At 35.2% G+C, this 19,629-nt stretch overlaps 1 protein-coding gene across 7 annotated transcripts in view; it reads left to right on the forward strand.

The window, feature by feature from the left end:
- The window catches only part of LOC131663255 (protein draper-like), an 859,806-nt gene that overhangs the window by 269,075 nt on the left and 571,102 nt on the right, over window positions 1-19,629 (forward strand). For all 7 annotated transcript variants that reach the window (XM_058933564.1, XM_058933569.1, XM_058933555.1 and 4 more), the window contains one exon: window positions 3,516-3,762. In XM_058933564.1, the coding sequence (XP_058789547.1) occupies window positions 3,516-3,762 (247 nt within the window). The remainder of the gene's footprint in view (window positions 1-3,515; window positions 3,763-19,629) is intronic.

Below are 19,629 nucleotides of genomic sequence, written 5' to 3' on the forward strand. Positions count from 1 at the left end.
ATGCGTGGGGTCCGGGAGACCCGCCAAGGTCATTTGAAGGTCAACTTTGTTTTTTTCAAATAGGAATCCCTAATTTTAACCCCGGATTCGAAAAGTACAAAAAATCCTAAATATTTTATGTAATGAATTAATTCAACTTTCCATGGCCATTTAAACGTCAAATTAATGGCAAATTACTTTACTCAGAACAGTTTCATGTTTTCATATGAGAAATAAAGTATGCGTAAATTTTAGAACACACTAAATTTATTCAACTTTTTATGTACAGAATTTAACAAAAAAATATTAGTCATTAGTAGTAATAATCAACAGTATTAGTCAATCTGATGAGGAATAACTCAATAATAACAATAATAATGATCTGGCAATAAGTTGGTGATGAATGATGCGCACGCACAATTACATGAGATGTTCAATAGGTCCCCCATTGTTTGCTAAGCATGTTTCCAAACGCCGATGATAATTATTGAGAACGTTTGTAAGTATTTCAGGCGTAACAGCTGCACAAGCTCTTCTCACTCTATCCATCATATCTAATCTAGTGGTAGGTGCATCCTTGTAAACAGCGTCCTTGCAATATCCCCAGAAATAGCTGTCTAGTGGATTCAGGTCAGGAGACCTAGGTGGCCAGGGAACTGGACCACCTCGACCTATCCAATGGTCACGTAATTGAGCATTCAAAAATTCTCTAACGTTTACAGCAAAGTGAGCTGGAGCACCATCTTGTTGTAGCCACATGAGCTGCCGAACATTCAGTGGGATGTCCTCCAAGTATTCAGGTAGATGATTCTCCAGAAAATCAAGATACGCCTGGCCGTTGACATTGCCATCAAAAAAATGGGGACCAATAATATGCCCGTTGAATATTCCCACCCATACATTAAGACTCCAACGGTGTTGATTTATCACTTGACGATGCTAATGAGGATGGACAGGTGACCAATAATGACAATTATGTCTATTGAGTTTACCGTCACTTTTGAAGGTAGCTTCATCGCTAAAACAAACATTCCAAAAGAAATTGGGATCCTCGTCCAGTTGATTAAGAGCCCACCTACAGTAATTCATTCTGAGTAAATAATCATTTTCATTGAGTTCTTGGTGCAGGATGATGTGGTATGGATGGTAACCCACGGATCTTAACATCCGATGAGCAGTAGTACGAGGTACGCCCAACCGACGTTCGATTTCTCTTGTACTGATGTGAGGATTCACATGAACCATTGCTAACACAGCAAGAAGTCTTGGATCATTGTTGTTCACATTTCTGTTTCCATCTCTCTGTCGATGAAGATCATTCATACGGCAACGTCTTTCGATATTTCTGATTTGCCTGTCATTAGGATGGCGCTGGTTCGGAAAACGTTCAGCATAGAGCCGAGCAGCAGCTCGGTAGTTCCGGCGACATTCACCAAGTACTAACAATATTTCAACGACTTCATTTCCTGCATAATTGGTCATTCTGTGAAGAAATATCAAAGACGTAATGCATATTTGAAAGATAACACTAACCACAAGAGTGGTAATAATTTGTTAATACTTACATGAAAAACGCTCAACGACTTTTTCAACAGTTGTTAAAAAAATGCTTACTATTAATAATCACTCATCTCAACACTAAATTCGTCACTCCGTTCAAAACAAAAATCGACGTTTTTATTCAAAAACTTACTTTTACCTCTAAATGAGCATAAAGAATTGAATACACGTTACATCTCGACGTTGACAGAACGGACAACCTTCCATACTTCCCGAATCCGGGGTCGAGAATAGCGATTCCTATGAAAAATAGTTAACCTTCACATGTTCTTGAGTGATCAACCACAAGTTACACCTTGCCTGAACGTAGAATTTTTTGTTGTTTCCGAATCCGTGATAAAAAAAGTAGGGTACTCCAGGAAAAAACAAAGTTGACCTTCAAATGACCTTGGCGGGTCTCCCGGACCCCACGCATGATAGGTTATCTAAACGTAGAATTTTCCGCTCTTTCCGAATCCGGGGTCGAAAATAGGGGTTCCTATTTGAAAAAACAAAGTTGACCTTCAAATGACCTTGGCGGGTCTCCCGGACCCCACGCATGATAAGTCATCTAAACGTAGAATTTTCCGCTCTTTCCGAATCCGGGGTCGAAAATAGGGGTTCCTATTTGAAAAAACAAAGTTGACCTTCAAATGACCTTGAAAATGACCCTCGAGGTCAAAGTCAAAGTCACCATAATATGTCCCCCTCGGAGACGAGTAACTTTTATTCGAAACATTTTTCGCTAGCTCTCATAGTTTTTGGGTTATCTTGGTGCGTAAGTTAAAATGGGACACCCTGTATATATATATATATATATATATATATATATATATATATATATATAGAGGAATTTTTATTTCAGCTCCGTGTAAGCAACTATTGTAGGTCCTGTTTAATAGTACAGCGGTGCCTTTTACATAACTTTTTCACCTTCTGGGTCCATGGAGAGCAGCATGCATTTCTACACCGTAGTCAAGAAACACGACAATATAAATGGGTACGCGTTTTAGGAATGTCAGAAATACAGGAAGAAGTACAACAATAAGAGTTAGGCGTGAATATATGTACACTTATATGTACATAAACTGTAACGATGGAAAAAAGATACTATATTACAAAGAGAGTGTGCAACTTAGCATACGAAAGAAAAACAACAGTAAGAGATGATTAGAAGGAGGGTGAGAAGGAAACATACGAGCCTAACGCACAAACTCTCGTGTATTCGCTCGATAATCTGATAAGTCGCTCACTCTGTTGTTTAATACCTTCGCCTGAACAATAGTGCTGGTAGGCACTCTTGATGGGTAGCAAGCAAGTGTTATTTCGCCATTAGCGACGAATATCTTTACATACCTTGTATTTGAGTCAAATGTACATTGCCTAACACATACTAGGTTGTTCAATAAGTTCGCAAAATAACATCTACTCGTATACGTTAACAGTAGAAGGAAAATTCACGCCATTTTGAATTTTTATCTTTTACAAGATAATATAGACAATTTTAATACGACTTATCAATTCATTCTTTGTATACGACCATTTGAAATGATCGCATTAGTGCTTTTGTGAAAATGGAAAAACTGGAACATCGTGGTGTTGTTAAATTCTTCGTAAAGAGGGGTTAAAAATAATGGAAATGTATTCTAAAATGGTAGACGTGTTAGAGGTCTCGGCATCTTTTAAAACAATCATCTATGAGTGGGTCGGTTTATTTAAACGTGGCCATACGAACATTGAAAATGACGCACGTGAGGGACAACCGAAATTGGTCTCAACATCAAAAAATTGTCACAAAAATTTAAGATATGGGTTTGAAGGATATTAGTAATATATTTTGGAATTCATGAATCAATGTGAATCACTTTAACATTTTATATGTTTACTGGAGATTTCTACTTAAATATATTATTATACTAATTGTATATGTGAAAATACTGCTTAACATATTAATTGTAATATAAGTAACAAAATTAATTTTTTAAATTCATTTACAGAATGCCCGTTTGGTAAATGGGGAAAATTTTGCCAACGAAATTGTCAATGCCAGAATAATGCACACTGCGATCCAGATAATGGCGAGTGTATATGTACTCGGGGATGGACGGGAAGATTTTGCGATAATACTTGCCTGCTTCATACCTATGGACAAAACTGCAGTGAAGATTGTCGTTGTCTTAACCATGGTGATTGTAATCACATTTCCGGTGAATGTCATTGTACTCCTGGATATACTGGTCCATTGTAAGTGTATTGTTAAATTATATATAGTTAAGCAATTAATTTTTATTTTTTATCTGCAACAAAACGTTCATAAAAGGAAAACCTTAGAGAACGATGCAATTTATTGTCACTGATCTCAGAATTTTGCACCCACATTATTAAACGTTTGTCCCCAATTGGCAGTTCATAATGGTTCTCTTATGATAAAAGAAAGATGAACTTTTATAACAAGAAGAACGAACATTCTTTGTGCAGTAATTTCATGCACATATTTTTAGCACTTTCTCATAGCTACAATGATTCCGAGTATTCATTCTACTGACTTCCTCCTCCATAAAAGTGGCCTAGAACATACGTATGTTCTAGGCCAGGTGGGGAACACGTAGTTAAAGAAAGTCCCTACTAGGAACTCTAGTGCTTTCTGTGATATATGTTGCAACGGTAGTTGATTCAATCAATTGATACGTTCGCGATTCGTAGCACTCGTGATACTGGAGCGAACGTCTAAGAGAGAGAGAGAGAGTGGACGCGCGAGAGTTTAAAGTTTCAGTTAAGCCTCAACTGTTGCTTGTGAGAGAGTACTGCCAAATAGATTTCCACTATGTTTTGTCGTTATATCCATTCGAAACTTTACTTGGTTTTTGGATACGTGCGCGAGTGAACACGGACAATAAAAGTAGCAGCAAAAGACAGCAGCAGTTAACAGCAGCATAGATTGATTACAGCAGGCACCGATCTTTGTGACCGAGATAGCGTAGCTGGTTCCAGAGGAGCACCAACATTCGATTTTCTTCAACAATTACGGCTGGTCACCGTAATTGTACCGCAGGGTAGGTGTACCTCGCTTTTTTTGCGTCACAAAATACTGGCGATACTATTTTGTCAATCGTGACCGTTTTTGTATTCGCGCCGAGCGTTAGTTTTCACGGTTGAATTATGAATTTTCTCTCTCTCTTTCCCCGTATTATTGTTACACATTGGAAATCCAATTCGCGTGCGTAAGTCTTTCGGCCCATCAGAGACTGTAATTTTCTAGTCATAAACGATTTTGATTTTATTTGCTGCATTACGTTATTTCGTTTCCTTTTAGTTTCATGGATCCATCACCGATTAATTTTTAAACCGATTTTATCTAGGGAATAGTTGGAATAAACATTAGGTCACTCACACCTAAGATAGATCGAGTGTCACAAGTCATGTGACTTAAGGTGAGTTCAACTCTGTTGGAAAGAAGACATTGGAACGAAAGTATCAAACGTGGGAGTTTGTTCTTTAATAAACCCATTTTGTACCAACTAATCCACCCCATTACAAAACATACATTATTTAATAAATAACTACTTTTCTCTGATAAGATAATAATCAATTTTTACTCGTAATAATCATTGAAATATTCAGATGATTGTCTATACCCAATTGAAAAACACTTGATGCTGTTACATTAATAATGACATAACATTTATGATTTAGCAACTAACAAAGAGTTAGTTATACAGGGTGTCCAAAAAGTAACGATACACCTGAGAAATTTTCTAAGCCGGTTATTTTTTTCACCGGGTGAAGGTTGTTCTTGAAGTAACTTTTTACGAGGAATCCGATGGTAACCTTGGATTTGACCTTGAACCTCATTTTCAAGGTTATTTTGAGGTCAACCTCATTTTTTTTAAATGGAAACCCCTATTTTTTATGGCGGAATCGGAAAGAGCGGAAAATTTTACGTCCAGATATGTATTGAGGTATGAAGTTGAGGTAACCCCTAGAGGTCAACTGGAGGTCAAAGTATGAATTCTTAAAAATTTCGCGAATTCAGTGGTTAAACAAAACAAACGAAAGGTTAACCCCAGGTAACTTTCAACGGTGCTCTTTAATTTGTCCTTGAACCTCATTTTCAAGGTTATTTTGAGGTCAACCTCATTTTTTTAATAGGTACCCCTATTTTTTATGGCGGAATCGAAAAAAGTGAAGACTCTCACGTATGGATGAGTTGAGGTTTGAGGTTAATGTGACCTCTAGGGGTCAGATGAAGGTCAAACTGTGGCTTTGTAATAGTACCGGGATTTTAGTGGTACAAGGAAGCAAATAAAGGTCATGGAAACCCCCATTTTCGACAGCGGCAATCGAAAGAGCGGAAAATTTCACATCCAAATATCTACTTACAAGGAAGGTACCCGAGGTGTACCTCACCGATTTTCTTGAAATTGTGATATGTTGTAGAACATCAAAAAATATTCGACGCTTATTTTTTTATACGTGCCCATAAGCCCATTTAAGGGGTGAAACCCACCCTTGAAGTTCACCCCTAAAAACAAATTTTTTTTAATTTCTCGAATACAATTCGTAATTTTTTACTGAAACAAAGTGGGTAACACTTGTTATTGAAAAGCACATATTTATACATTGTTTTTAGTCATCAGACTCGTAACCCCCGTTTTTTATTAATGAAAAACTATATTTGATGACCATTTTTTTCACTATGCACATTCCAAAATCTGTTAAATCTTGACAAAATTAATTGTTTTATGCACAATAATCAAAAATAAAGTTGACCTGTTCCGGCATTTTCAAAAAAAAATCCCTTGAGGGGGTGAGCTACCCCTAACATTTATACTATTATATTTCATTATTCCATTACGATATCATGGTGTAAATCTCTTGGATACTATTAAAATTGTTAAGTAGTTGATGTAGTTTGAAATTTTCTGAAATCAGCCCTTACAAATGAATTCATCCCTAAAACTCAATCTCAAGTATTATTTTTTCATTACTTGAAAATACCCTAGGACTATTCAGTGGCATAAAACGTGTAATAATATTAGTTCACATCCTTGGTATTGAATTAGAATTCTTCACCCCACTAATGTATCAACCCCTATTTTTCAATAAAAAAATGACACCCTTTTCCATATGAAAATACTAGTTTCTTGAGTTTGACGAAAAAAATTTTGGCAGTATGCACAATATTCAAATACGAAATCGACTGTTCTCACCTTAATAAAAATAACCTATAATAAGGGGTGTACCAGCCCCACAGGAGATATTGTCGTATCTCTATGATTTTATTCTTTTTCTATGGGACTTTCAAAAGTAATAAAAAATTAATGATTCAAAGTACAAAAAAATTTTAAATTTAATATTTCAATAATTTCGAGTTTTAATGTTACTTTTTATTATCCTGGCAATAATGATAATCATTAAAAAAATGTTTCAAGCATAATGATTTCTTACACCAAGAGCATCTTACAATTGCTGAGTTAGAGCAACCAGGAACTTCACAACGCTCATTATAATCATTACCAAAACTAAAATCTACGGGGTTATCAAATTTATCTGGCTTTGATTCAACGTAGCCACTTTTATACCATGAATATTTGAATAGGTTATTGTATCGAGGAGATGACAATTGATTATGTACCAAGGATTGGAGTTTTATAATGTTATTTCTTTTATGAAGTTCTATATCCTCATTCATTAATGTTACACTGTCCTCGAAGCGACGGACGTAATTTTTCCACACTCGGAAGCCAAAAGCATCTAGTGGCTGAATTTTGCCTGTTGTTCCTTTTGGAATTATTTTTACATCAACAATTTTGTTTGGAGGTGCTGCTTCCTTTACAGCATCAGGACAATGCCCACTCCACGAATCAATTAATAAGACACTTGAATGCCCAACATTGGGAAAATACACATCCTTCAGCCATGTTTTGAAATGTTCTGTAACCATTGAAAAAACTCATTTTTATTCACATGACATAAGTTAAAAACTGTAATCATCAATAATAAATATCATACCTGAAGTCAGTTTGCCAGAAGCGGAAGGCATCATGTAAATATTTGATGGCTTGAATAATTTGGATTCTACTACCAGTCCAAAGGTTCCTTTACTTTCTTTTAAAACAATGAATAATGGGGAAAGCAGTCTCCCATCACCTGAAATGAGTGGTTGAATTGTGTAATTGTGAGTCGTCGAACTTACAGATTCTACAAGACATTCAATTTGCTTTTCGCCTTCAATAGCTAGTGTTCTTCCCGAGTGCATTTCAATTTGAAATCCACTCTGATCTGAATTGTAAATTGATTCCAAACCTTTGCTTTTAATTATTTTTTTCACATCTGAAACAAAATCATCAGCTGTTTTTTGTAAATATTCTCTCCCTTCAACAGTCTTTTTTGTTACGAATTTATTTATCTTTCTGCTGACTATTCTGTGAGCCTTTTTAAAATTTTGTAGCCAATGACGTGACGCTTTAAACCTTATATCTTCATGTCCAACGATTTTCTGAGCTTGTAATGCCCATTTTTGTAAATCTCTATCGTGAATTATATAACCGGCATCGGAAGCCGACTGAAAATTATCTAATACAAATTTATTGATTCTTCCAATTTTTTCTTTATAAGTGCCTCCTTTATTCAAAGTATGCGCCCATCGTTTCAACTGTGTAATTGATTGGACTTTTCGAAATCTATGCTGCACAGTTTGCAGAGCGAGATTTTTCGTAACTCCGCTTCTCCAATAGTCCACAGCTTTTCGTTTGTAATCCCAAGATAGATCTTCTGTATCCGCTGTACATACTAGTGAGTATTCATCAACATCCGCTGACCAGATTTTATCAATATCTTCAACAATATGCATTTCAGTATCCTTAAATGGTTCTTGAAAAGCTAATGTAGATTCCACAATGAATTCTGGATCCTCAAAGTTATTTATATAATCAAGTAATAGTTTTTCTATATTATCCTTCAAAGCAATTTCATCTTTAGTAATGGGACTTTCTTGTATATTCATAACTTGAAAAGATAATAATAATAATTGTATAACATTTATAGGATTAATAGTCATTTTTCCAATACCTAGAAATAATAATTATTATTTGTTTTTTATATGATGAAATCCGAAGCGCATTAATTTGAATATTTTTTTACAAAGTCAGGCAATAATTTTTAATATCATTTAAATCAACATTACACTGACAATTACGTATCAATTTCATTTCTAATTTCTTCGAACGATAATTGAATATTGAAAATTCCAAAATTTCTTGTCCATTTTTGATCCCTCACCAATTCTGGAAAAAGACCACATAAAAATATGAAGTATTGCATTTTCTAACTCTTCATAAGCTATATCTAAATCACTAATTAAAAAATTATTTTCGTCAAATACGATGTGAGTATGAAAATTTTTGAGCTTTTTTCTTCGGAAAAATATTTAATTCAAAAATGTAGAGTAAAAAAATGATGAAAATAATTTTTTATGGTTTCTTTAGATAGGGCTTGTAAAGAGCTGTAAAATAGAGTACTTTCAATTTCTGTGCGTTTTTTGAAAAATGGCGAGGGCATGTATACAATATCTATCAATTACCGCGTTAAGAAATTTTACGCAAAAGGAAATTTTACTTACAATCAGGAAATAAGTATTGACCAAAAATTATATGGTAGAATTAATATGTACGAATTCCAAAATACTATGATGAAATTTGAAGTTTGAAATTTGAAGTACTTATACTTTGATGAAATTTGAAGTTTGAAATTTGGTTGCACATTTATTGGATTCCAATGTAATTTCTTGTAAATTCAACAAACACTGCACTCACAATTAATATACTGATTCAAGCGAGCTCGATGAAGCTCTGACTAAAGACTGATGATGAGAGGTAATATCGAGTATTCGAGTGTTGTTTTGGCGAGCTGATTGTGAGTTCAAGAGTGTGATCGCATCGTCGAAAAAGGTCTTATCTATCCAAAACATAGCAAGACGATAATTTAACCGTTGAGGTTTTTCCCACCGTCCGATCTCGACAACAACAACAAGAAAATGATAAATTTAATCTTATCTTGTTATTTTAAGCTGTTCACTTCTCTTAATTTGTTTTCCAAGCGTTTATACGTTTATTCTTCGTATGCATTTATTCGATAATTAGTAAGTTCTTCTTGCTTTGAATCATTAATTTTTTATTACTTTTGAAAGTCCCATAGAAAAAGAATAAAATCATAGAGATACGACAATATCTCCTGTGGGGCTGGTACACCCCTTATTATAGGTTATTTTTATTAAGGTGAGAACAGTCGATTTCGTATTTGAATATTGTGCATATTGCCAAAATTTTTATTCGTCAAACTCAAGAAACTAGTATTTTCATATGGAAAAGGGTGTCATTTTTTTATTGAAAAATAGGGGTTGATACATTAGTGAAGAATTCTAATTCAATACCAAGGATGTGAACTAATATTATTACACGTTTTATGCCACTGAATAGTCCTAGGGTATTTTCAAGTAATGAAAAAATAATACTTGAGATTGAGTTTTAGGGATGAATTCATTTGTAAGGGCTGATTTCAGAAAATTTCAAACTACATCAACTACTTAACAATTTTAATAGTATCCAAGAGATTTACACCATGATATCGTAATGGAATAATGAAATATAATAGTATAAATGTTAGGGGTAGCTCACTCCCTCAAGGGATTTTTTTTTTGAAAATGCCGGAACAGGTCAACTTTATTTTTGATTATTGTGCATAAAACAATTAATTTTGTCAAGATTTAACAGATTTTGGAATGTGTATAGTGAAAAAAATGGTCATCAAATATAGTTTTTCATTAATAAAAAACGGGGGTTACGAGTCTGATGACTAAAAATAATGCATAAATATGTGCTTTTCAATAATAAGTGTTACCCACTTTGTTTCAGTAAAAAATTACGAATTGTATTCGAGAAATTAAAAAAAATTTGTTTTTAGTGGTGAACTTCAAGGGTGGGTTTCACCCCTTAAATGGGCTTATGGGCACGTATAAAAAAATACGCGTCGAATATTTTTTGACGTTCTACAACATATCACAATTTCAAGAAAATCGGTGAGGTACACCTCGGGTACCTTCCTTGTAAGTAGATATTTGGATGTGAAATTTTCCGCTCTTTCGATTGCCGCTGTCGAAAATGGGGGTTTCCATGACCTTTATTTGCTTCCTTGTACCACTAAAATCCCGGTACTATTACAAAGCCACAGTTTGACCTTCATCTGACCCCTAGAGGTCACATTAACCTCAAACCTCAACTCATCCATACGTGAGAGTCTTCACTTTTTTCGATTCCGCCATAAAAAATAGGGGTACCCATTAAAAAAAATGAGGTTGACCTCAAAATAACCTTGAAAATGAGGTTCAAGGACAAATTAAAGAGCACCGTTGAAAGTTACCTGGGGTTAACCTTTCGTTTGTTTTGTTTAACCACTGAATTCGCGAGATTTTTAAGAATTCATACTTTGACCTCCAGTTGACCTCTAGGGGTTACCTCAACCTCATACCTCAATACATATCTGGACGTAAAATTTTCCGCTCTTTCCGATTCCGCCATAAAAAATAGGGGTTTCCATTTAAAAAAAATGAGGTTGACCTCAAAATAACCTTGAAAATGAGGTTCAAGGTCAAATCCAAGGTTACCATCGGATTCCTCGTAAAAAGTTACTTCAAGAACAACCTTCACCCGGTTAAACAAATAACCGGCTTAGAAAATTTCTCAGGTGTATCGTTACTTTTTGGACACCCTGTATATTACACTATGAAAATTGTATCTAATTATTTATTTGATATAGAATGAAATCAAATTTTTTATATTATCTAAAAGTAATAAATTGGTTCAACAGGTTATTGTTCAACGGTAAATATTTTCGTAAGATAATTAGATACTTTTTCTTTTAATTTATATTACTTACATGTACATGATACAGTTGGCAGATAGGCCCGGCAAGCATAGAAAATATAGAAAACGGATATAAATTATTGAAAATTTAAATTTATGAATAATACCGGGCTTTTTGAATTGCCGTGATAATTTAGAAGAATATTGAATACTATCTTACTTAATTTATGTAAGCCGTTTCTAAAACAAATTAGCATCCATGCCGTTATAAGATTGATTTCACTACTTTCAAAAGTTTAGATTCAAAATTTAAAAACAATAAATAAAAATCAATTGAGATACATAGTGAGATAAGTAAGAATTAGCGGTGACTCAAACAGAAATTTTATAAGAGTAGTACAGTAAGTAATAAAGTTTACGCAACATTTGGCTTTGTAAGTTTTTTTTTATAGCGGTATTTAAATAAAATTGATACAAATATAGTGTATTTAAAAGAGTAATAATAATAGAAAAAAACAAAAAATGTAATATAATTATAATTTTTGTTACAGTACAAAAGCTTCCATGCAACTTTTTTCTTTGTCTAAAGGTTTTTTTATATTTTACTTGTTTCAATGTATAAAGAGTGCGAATTCCACTCGTTATATCTCTCTCTCCCACATTCTAGTTTATTTATAGAAGTCAAATGTATATAACATGTCATTTAAGTTTCAGTGGGCTGAAGCAAGGTAGGTAAGGGAGAGAGAGAGAGAGAGAGTCGGACAAAGAGAGAGACGGTTTGACTATCGAACGCGCGAACCGCGAGGAGGGCGCTCAATTTTCTTGGCGCGGCAGATTCGGCGACTGGTCTTCAACGTGAGTGTACGTGTTAAGCTATCAACACGATATTCGTGCCTTGAGACAGTGAATCCTTGACAGCGTGATTAAGAGTGCGCAGTTGTGAGAGATAACGAACTGAATAAACGTGCGAGTTCGGAGTGTGTGGAGTGATGGCCTTTTGCCTCCGGCGCCAGCCTATTCGGGCCTATAGTTTGTTAATAGTAGTTTGTCAATCGAGCGCTTACTGCGAGCCGACTTTCACGGGGCAGCGACTTGTAAGTACTGCTGCGTACCTTACTCTCTCTCTCCCAATTCAGCTTCTTGCTTTCTTTCTCTCTCTCCTTTTGCTTCGCCGCTCTTATATTATTTTTTAGTTGTTATTAACCCGTTTATACTAATAAATAATACGTTTGTTTTCTTAACGCGCGTCTGCATTATTCCGTCCTTACGCCTATCCTCTCGACCTTCTAATTTAGCGTTTAGGCTTGCGGGTCTAGCGCCGCGATCTGGCATTGGAGCCACGATGTCCCGACAATACCTGACGAGCCGAGCTGTTCCTACCTAATCGAATCCAGATTCCTGTATTGCTATCATCCGCTTATCATTATCAATAAATTTTTATGTTAGCGGGACAGTTCCCCGTTACGAATGTAAGCCAAAATAGTAATAAAATACGAATTCAAAGCAATCAGTTAGTCATCATATACAAGTCATTTAAATAGAATAGTTGTTAAATAACATAAGTAGCTTTATCATTTTTAAATTCTAACACTTCTGAATGAATAATAATTTTTTTATATATCTATTATAGATTAATATCTTTTTTGAGGGGCATTAGTTTGTTCTAAAAATATTATATAGATATCTTTCGACCTTTTCGATCATGCTTTTTTAACGATTTTCGAATTAGAAACATGAAACCATTAGTGTCTTAACGTAGTGTGATATTAATTGAAAGAACCGAATGATGAGGTAACTCAAGCTGAAAGCTGGCTGACAAGCTCCATGAGTAGTTGCAGGTTGCAGTTAAATTTATTTCAGACAATCGAGATCTCGAAATCGATTATCGAATGCTTGATCGAGCATATACAGTAGAAAGTGTTGAATAAATGTTCACACTTGGAGAAGAAAATAAAATTGAACTATCTGAAAAATAAGAACGATATAAAAATGAACAAATGTTAATGTAATAATGAAATTTGTACTTTTGTGACATTTTATTACTAATGAAAAGATTTGTAGATTAAAATGCATAATAAAACGCGTAATATGTTTAAAAAAACGTATGAATATATCATCCATGTCAAAATTATTGTTGTATAGTGTCACGTTAGTCCGTACCTCCGACATTCATGCCGCAGGTCGCTCCCGCAACCCTTAATTACTCTTCTTATAATTGATAGAAATCAAAGTTGAAATAAAATCAATTCTAGTTACTTACAAACCGAAAAAAATAGTTAAAGATAAGGATAAGGACAAAAATTGTTTATTAAGAATATAAATCAGCCACAATCTTTTATTTGTTTCTTGAAATAATAACGTCCAGAAGTAGAACAAGAATAATAAAAAATATACGAGGGTGGTCCGATAAGTACATAGCCTCACTGCCCGATGGCGCTACTCTCGCAAGAGAAATATACTACCATGTAGTACAAACTTGTCGATGGTTACTGTCAAAATTTCGGCCGAATCGGACTTATAGTTCTGTTGTAACTGCGTGTGGAAGCGAGCGTGTTAGAAAAATGGAAAAAGAGCAGTATCGGTCGGTGATTCGATTCTTGTTTTTGGAAGGGAAATCGCGCAGCGAAAAAAGCGTTTGGATGCTGTGTACAGTGACTCTTCTCCTTCGATGGCGACCGTCAAAAATTGGTTTAACGAGTTTCAACGTGATCGCACGTCGGTTTTTGATGAGCCACGCCCAGGTGCTCCGAAAATGGCTACCACCGAGAATAACGTGACAAAAATTCACGATCTCCTATTGGCAGATCGACGATTGAAGATGCGCGAGATAGTTGAGATCGTAGGCATTTCAAAAAACCACGTGGGTCATGTCCTGCATGAAATTTTGGGCATAAGAAAGCTGTCGGCGCAATGCGTGCCGCGATTGCTCACTTCGGACAACAAGCGCAATCGTGAGACAACTTCAGAGCATTGTCTGACGCTGATTAAACGCAATCCGAAGGATTTTCGTGACCGTCGACGAAACATGGTTCCACTGGTATACACTAGAGACTAAGGAACAGTCGAAATAGTGAACTTTACCCGGTGAAAGTGCACCGAAGAAGGCGAAGATTGCCCCATCAGTCGGAAAGGTGATGGCCACCGTTTCCTGGGATTCACAAGGTGTGATCTACATCGACTACCTGGAAATGGGTAAAACGGTCACAGGGCCGAATGATGCCGAATTATTGGACTGAGTTGACGTCGAATTGCAGAAAAAACAGCCTCATTTGGCGAAGAAAAAAATGCTCTTCCACCATGAAAATGCACCGACTCACACCTCCGCCATCGCTATGGCCAAATTGGTCGAATTAGGCTATGAACTGCTGCCCCATCCACCATATTCTTCAAGTTTGGTCCCGTGCGACTTCTTTTTGTTTCCAAACTTGAAAAAATCGCTCGCCGGGCAGAAATTTGAGTCGAATGAGGAGGTAATCACCGCCACAGAGGCCTACTTTGCAGACCTTGAGGAAACGTATTTTTCAGATGGATTAAAGAAGTTAGAGCATCACTGCGCCAGGTGTATCGAACTAAAAGGAGGCTATGTTGAAAAATAAAATGCCACTTTTCTAAAATTTTCGTTTTTCTTTTGTAGGCTAAGTACTTATCTGACCACCTTCATATATTCTACAGTCCAAAAAATGTTTGAAGCAACATAATAATAATTTTTTTATGTGTGCATGTAATTCAAAGTAATCAGAATAATACAACTGCATTTTATTAGCTTCATAATGATCACTAGTATATAGTAGGATAATCATTGTTCTTAAAAATAGCATCACATCTTCGGCCCATCGATTCTACTAGTTTTCTGTATTCATCTAAACTAATTAAGTACTAAGTTTTTTGAATTTTCTCTCATAGTTTATTCGCTTTTGTGGTTTTCGAGCAATCAAATTGTTTAGTCAACAATGGACTACAGATTTTCTATAAAATTAAGATCTAGATTTTAAGGTAGTTTAGAATAGAGATTTTATGTTGATCAACGAATTAATTTACAATTTTAGCGGTGTGTTTAGGGTCGTTGTCTTCTACATGATTAACATTTCATATTTGGCATAAGATAACATAATATTCTTAAGAATTTTTTTGTACATTTTAGCATTCGTTTTACTTTCAATATGGTGTATAGAGTCCACATCATCAAACCAAGAGAAGCGACCCCACACCATAATGTTACGTTTTCCATGTTTTACTGTTTTAATAGTATACTTGGGATTATTTTTTTGATTGGTCACCGCATATGTAATTTTCTGTCTGTTGGATTTCGATTCATCCGACCAAAGCATATTGTATCACCACTCAGGAAGTTTTCTTCCATACTTTTTAGGCAAAAATCAATTGTTTGGGGACATTTTTCTTGGTCATAAGTAGTTTCTTATCAATGCAATCAGAAATATCGGTCTCACGTGATCTTGTCTTAATTGTATTGATAACTTAACACAACTTTGATCTGAGATCATATCTTCTAGGGAAGATATGATCTCAGGCTGTATAAACGGATCTTTTTTAGCTTCTATAATAATTATTCTATCTATTCAAATAGTAGATTTTCGTGGCCACCCTCTTCTTTTTATTACCGAATAACCTTGTTCTCACATCTTGATAGCATGCATTTTGTACACGGCTTCTTAAAACACGTAGTTTCTTTCAGGTTTCATGTAGTTAAGCCGTATTTCCACAAAAAAAAATTATTTCACGTAAGTAGTTATGTGCTTTATTCAGTCTATCTAGAAAAAGAAGTATAGCAAAACAGAACCAAATGGAAATTGACTTATGTTTGTGGATTGAGAGATTTCTGGTATTTTTATTTAAAATATGATTGAAAGAATAACACCCTAATGAGTAGTTTGTATGAAACTAAATAATTTACAATATATTTATACATAGATATTATAGTTTCCTTAAGCGTCCAATTGTTAAGTTAACACTACAGATACTTATTTTTAATTGCAAATAAGTCATTCAAAGTCGAAAAACATAATTTCAAATTCTTAGAAAACGAAAAAATAATTCTGAAAAAATTTATATTGATTCTCTACCACAAAAAAATTTTGAAGTTTTTCTAAATTATTTGAAAACCATTTATACAAAATTTTTGTAGCTAGACTATTTATTGAATTGTGCGGGTTTAAGCAGAACTTGAAATATTTCATTTTCTCAACCTCCATTTCAACGTAATACAAAGTTTGAAATTTGCTTAACAAAACTTTGCATAAAGTTATCAAAAAGTACTCATAAATACCTTTAAAATGAGTATTCAGTGATACCTGCGTAACCATTTTTAGTCGAGATACAAAACTTTCAATCTTACCTGATTTAAAACAAAGGTGACCCTATTTTATTCATCACCACTGTAACTGCTAATTGAGATAATCAGAATATGGTATGTCATCGATATATAGCGGCAATAATACGAAATAAGACCGTCGTTCTGTATCAACGTCCACGAAACGGATGTGCCGGAAAGATTCAGCCCTAAATAAAAATCAATGGCAACCGTGGAACAAACAGACCCCCTGTGAACGAGGCTAGTATGGCAGATACATCATCCAAAATAACGAAGTCATGAAATCTGTTACTTGTGGATATAAAAGAAGCAAGGTTTGTAAAGTTACCATCAATCTACTATATAGGCATTGATCACGCCGACAAAAATCCACAGAAAACAATAGTTGCAATTCAAGTCAGAGTAACACTTGCGATATGTTAGTCAAAGGTGAGAAAAAAATATGAAAATAATGAGAGAAATTAAGGAAATGAGTGTAGAAGTCGAGAGCTCCAAAAATAAATTTCGAATCATCCGTATGGAGAAGGGTTTTTATATGTGTAAAATCTTACAAGATGCCAGGAAAACAAATAACTACATGAAAATTCATTGGCTTACGTCCTTTTTAGAGGAAAGTGAAATTTTTTAACCGAGAATCACAGTTTGCAGATTTATTTATTCGCCATTTCAAGTTGAGATTCAATGTATATGCTTTCTCATGCTGATTTTTCACAAAACATAAAAAAGTTGTTGTAACCAAATACAAGTTGCGTCGGAACTAAAACTTTTCATCAGTATCTCGTGATACTGACGAGAAGGTTAACTGTTGCTAGTGACGTTCTTACCCTTTAGAGCTACGCGAAGATATGAACGTAGGTCGGATACTTTTGGTATAGACCCCGTATAGCGAAACATACAATTTATTTCTGATACCTTTGAAACTTATGTTGAAGCGAGTCGGTTTCGTCAGGTTTCGAATCCACCTAAGAATTCGCAAAGACTGTTAACTCGCGTGAGCACTCAAATCACTAACAAAGTCTGACTTTCCGATCGCCGCTGAAAATTGAATAATAGCATGCACGAAAAAGGTACGTAATTTGAGTGAGGAAAAGAGATATATTTCATTAATTACCGAAATTCTATCTCTTCGCAAAAATGGTGGAAAATTAGCGCGGCAAATTCACGTTTCGTAATTTTCGGCGACGGATCCCTATACCCCAATTTCCTACTTTATGCAAATTTCCAAAGTGCGACGGATACCAACTGTCGCGAGATTTGACAGCGGCACTTTACCTCGATTTTGCGTCGGATCCACTCAACGAAAAACTCTGATTAACTAGTCTGCGGCTAAAATTTCCACTCCGAGAAGAACAATTTGTATGCGTACTCCTAGGCAAAATGGACAAGACGCAGCTGTCTTATCTGAAAATCATTTCACTCTCCCCTCCTCGACGTGCAAAATTTTGTAATTGGTCTCAATTTCCATTCGGATATCGGATGCGATCTCTCATCCTTGTAAATTTCGTAAACGTCTATTTCTCTTTTATTTCCCCTCTTGATCTATGAATACAAGGTCTGTTCAAAAAGTATCGCGAATTTTGAAATTCCGCGGGCTACGTAAATTTGATTTTTGATTTTTGCTTGGATATGTTTTGGCTCGTCTTCAATTTTTGCCTATTCTAAAAAATGGATCAAAGAATCTGTATCAAATTTTGTGTGAAAACAAAATAAAGTGCGCGGACGCATTCCGAATGTTGACTGTGGCATGTGATGAAGCTACCTTGGACCAAAGCAACATTTACCGGTGGTACAAAATGTTCTCAGAGAGCCGAGAAGATGTGAACGACAAACAACGTGCCAAAACTGTTCAATTTCGACTAACAACAGCATCGCGTTAACATTGCTCAGGAGATGTTGGACTCGATGCGTGACGACCCAATTGTGCTCCAGAGGATCATAACTGGTGATGAATTATGGGTTTATGGTTATGATGTGGAAAACAAAGCTCAATCATCCCAATGGAAGCTACCGCATGAGCCAAGGCCGAAAAAAGCGCGCCAAGTTCGGTTGAACGTGAAGGTTTTGCTCAGTTTTCTTCAATTACAGGGGCGTGGTGTTTCATGAGTTCTTTCCATAGGGTAGTACGGTCAATAAGGATTATTACCTGTAAGTTATGCGCAATTTACACGAAGCAATCTGCCAGAAACGTCCGGATTTGTGGAAGAACAAAAACTGGCTTTTGCACCATGATAACGTCCCTGCTCACACATCGTTGCTTGTGCGCGAATATTTGGATAAAAACAACACAGTAATGGTGCCGCATCCACCGTATTCCCCAAAGCTGGCTCCCTGTCACTTTTTCTTGTTCCCAAAACTGAAAAGGCTCATGAAAGAACGACGCTACGCCAAGATTGAGGAGATGAAGATGGCATTGAAGGAGAAGCTGAACAATAGCACAAAAAATGATTGTTTCAAGTGCTTTGGGAATTGGAAAAAACGTTGGCACAAGTACATTATTTTGAAGAAAATAAAATAGATATTCATGAATAAATAGATAATGTTTGAAATTCGCGATACTTTTTGAACAGACCTCGTATGTACTTTGATTTTTCTTCTTTAACAGTAGTTAATGAGCATCGGTTTTGTATTTATAAAATGTTTCATATTTCCATTCCTGTTTCTTGTGTATATAACTTTTTCGATGTTGTTTAATCTTATTGGATATGCAAGACCCAATTGCACAAATAGTTACAGACTTACTATATGGAGAAACATTGAATCTATATTGAAAGGATGTCATAAAAACAAGATACTGTAAAGACGATATCTTCAACAAATACTGGATCTTTATATTTAAAAAAAAAATTTTCAGAAGTAAAATAACAGACCAGAGCTTCATTTTCTACCTCTGATATTTAATTTATCACGTGGTCTACCGAGGTG

Source organism: Phymastichus coffea, unplaced genomic scaffold (genome assembly GCF_024137745.1).
Source record: "Phymastichus coffea isolate CEN01 unplaced genomic scaffold, Cenicafe_Pcof_1.1 PCOF00002, whole genome shotgun sequence".
NCBI classification, from domain to species: Eukaryota; Metazoa; Arthropoda; class Insecta; order Hymenoptera; family Eulophidae; genus Phymastichus; species Phymastichus coffea.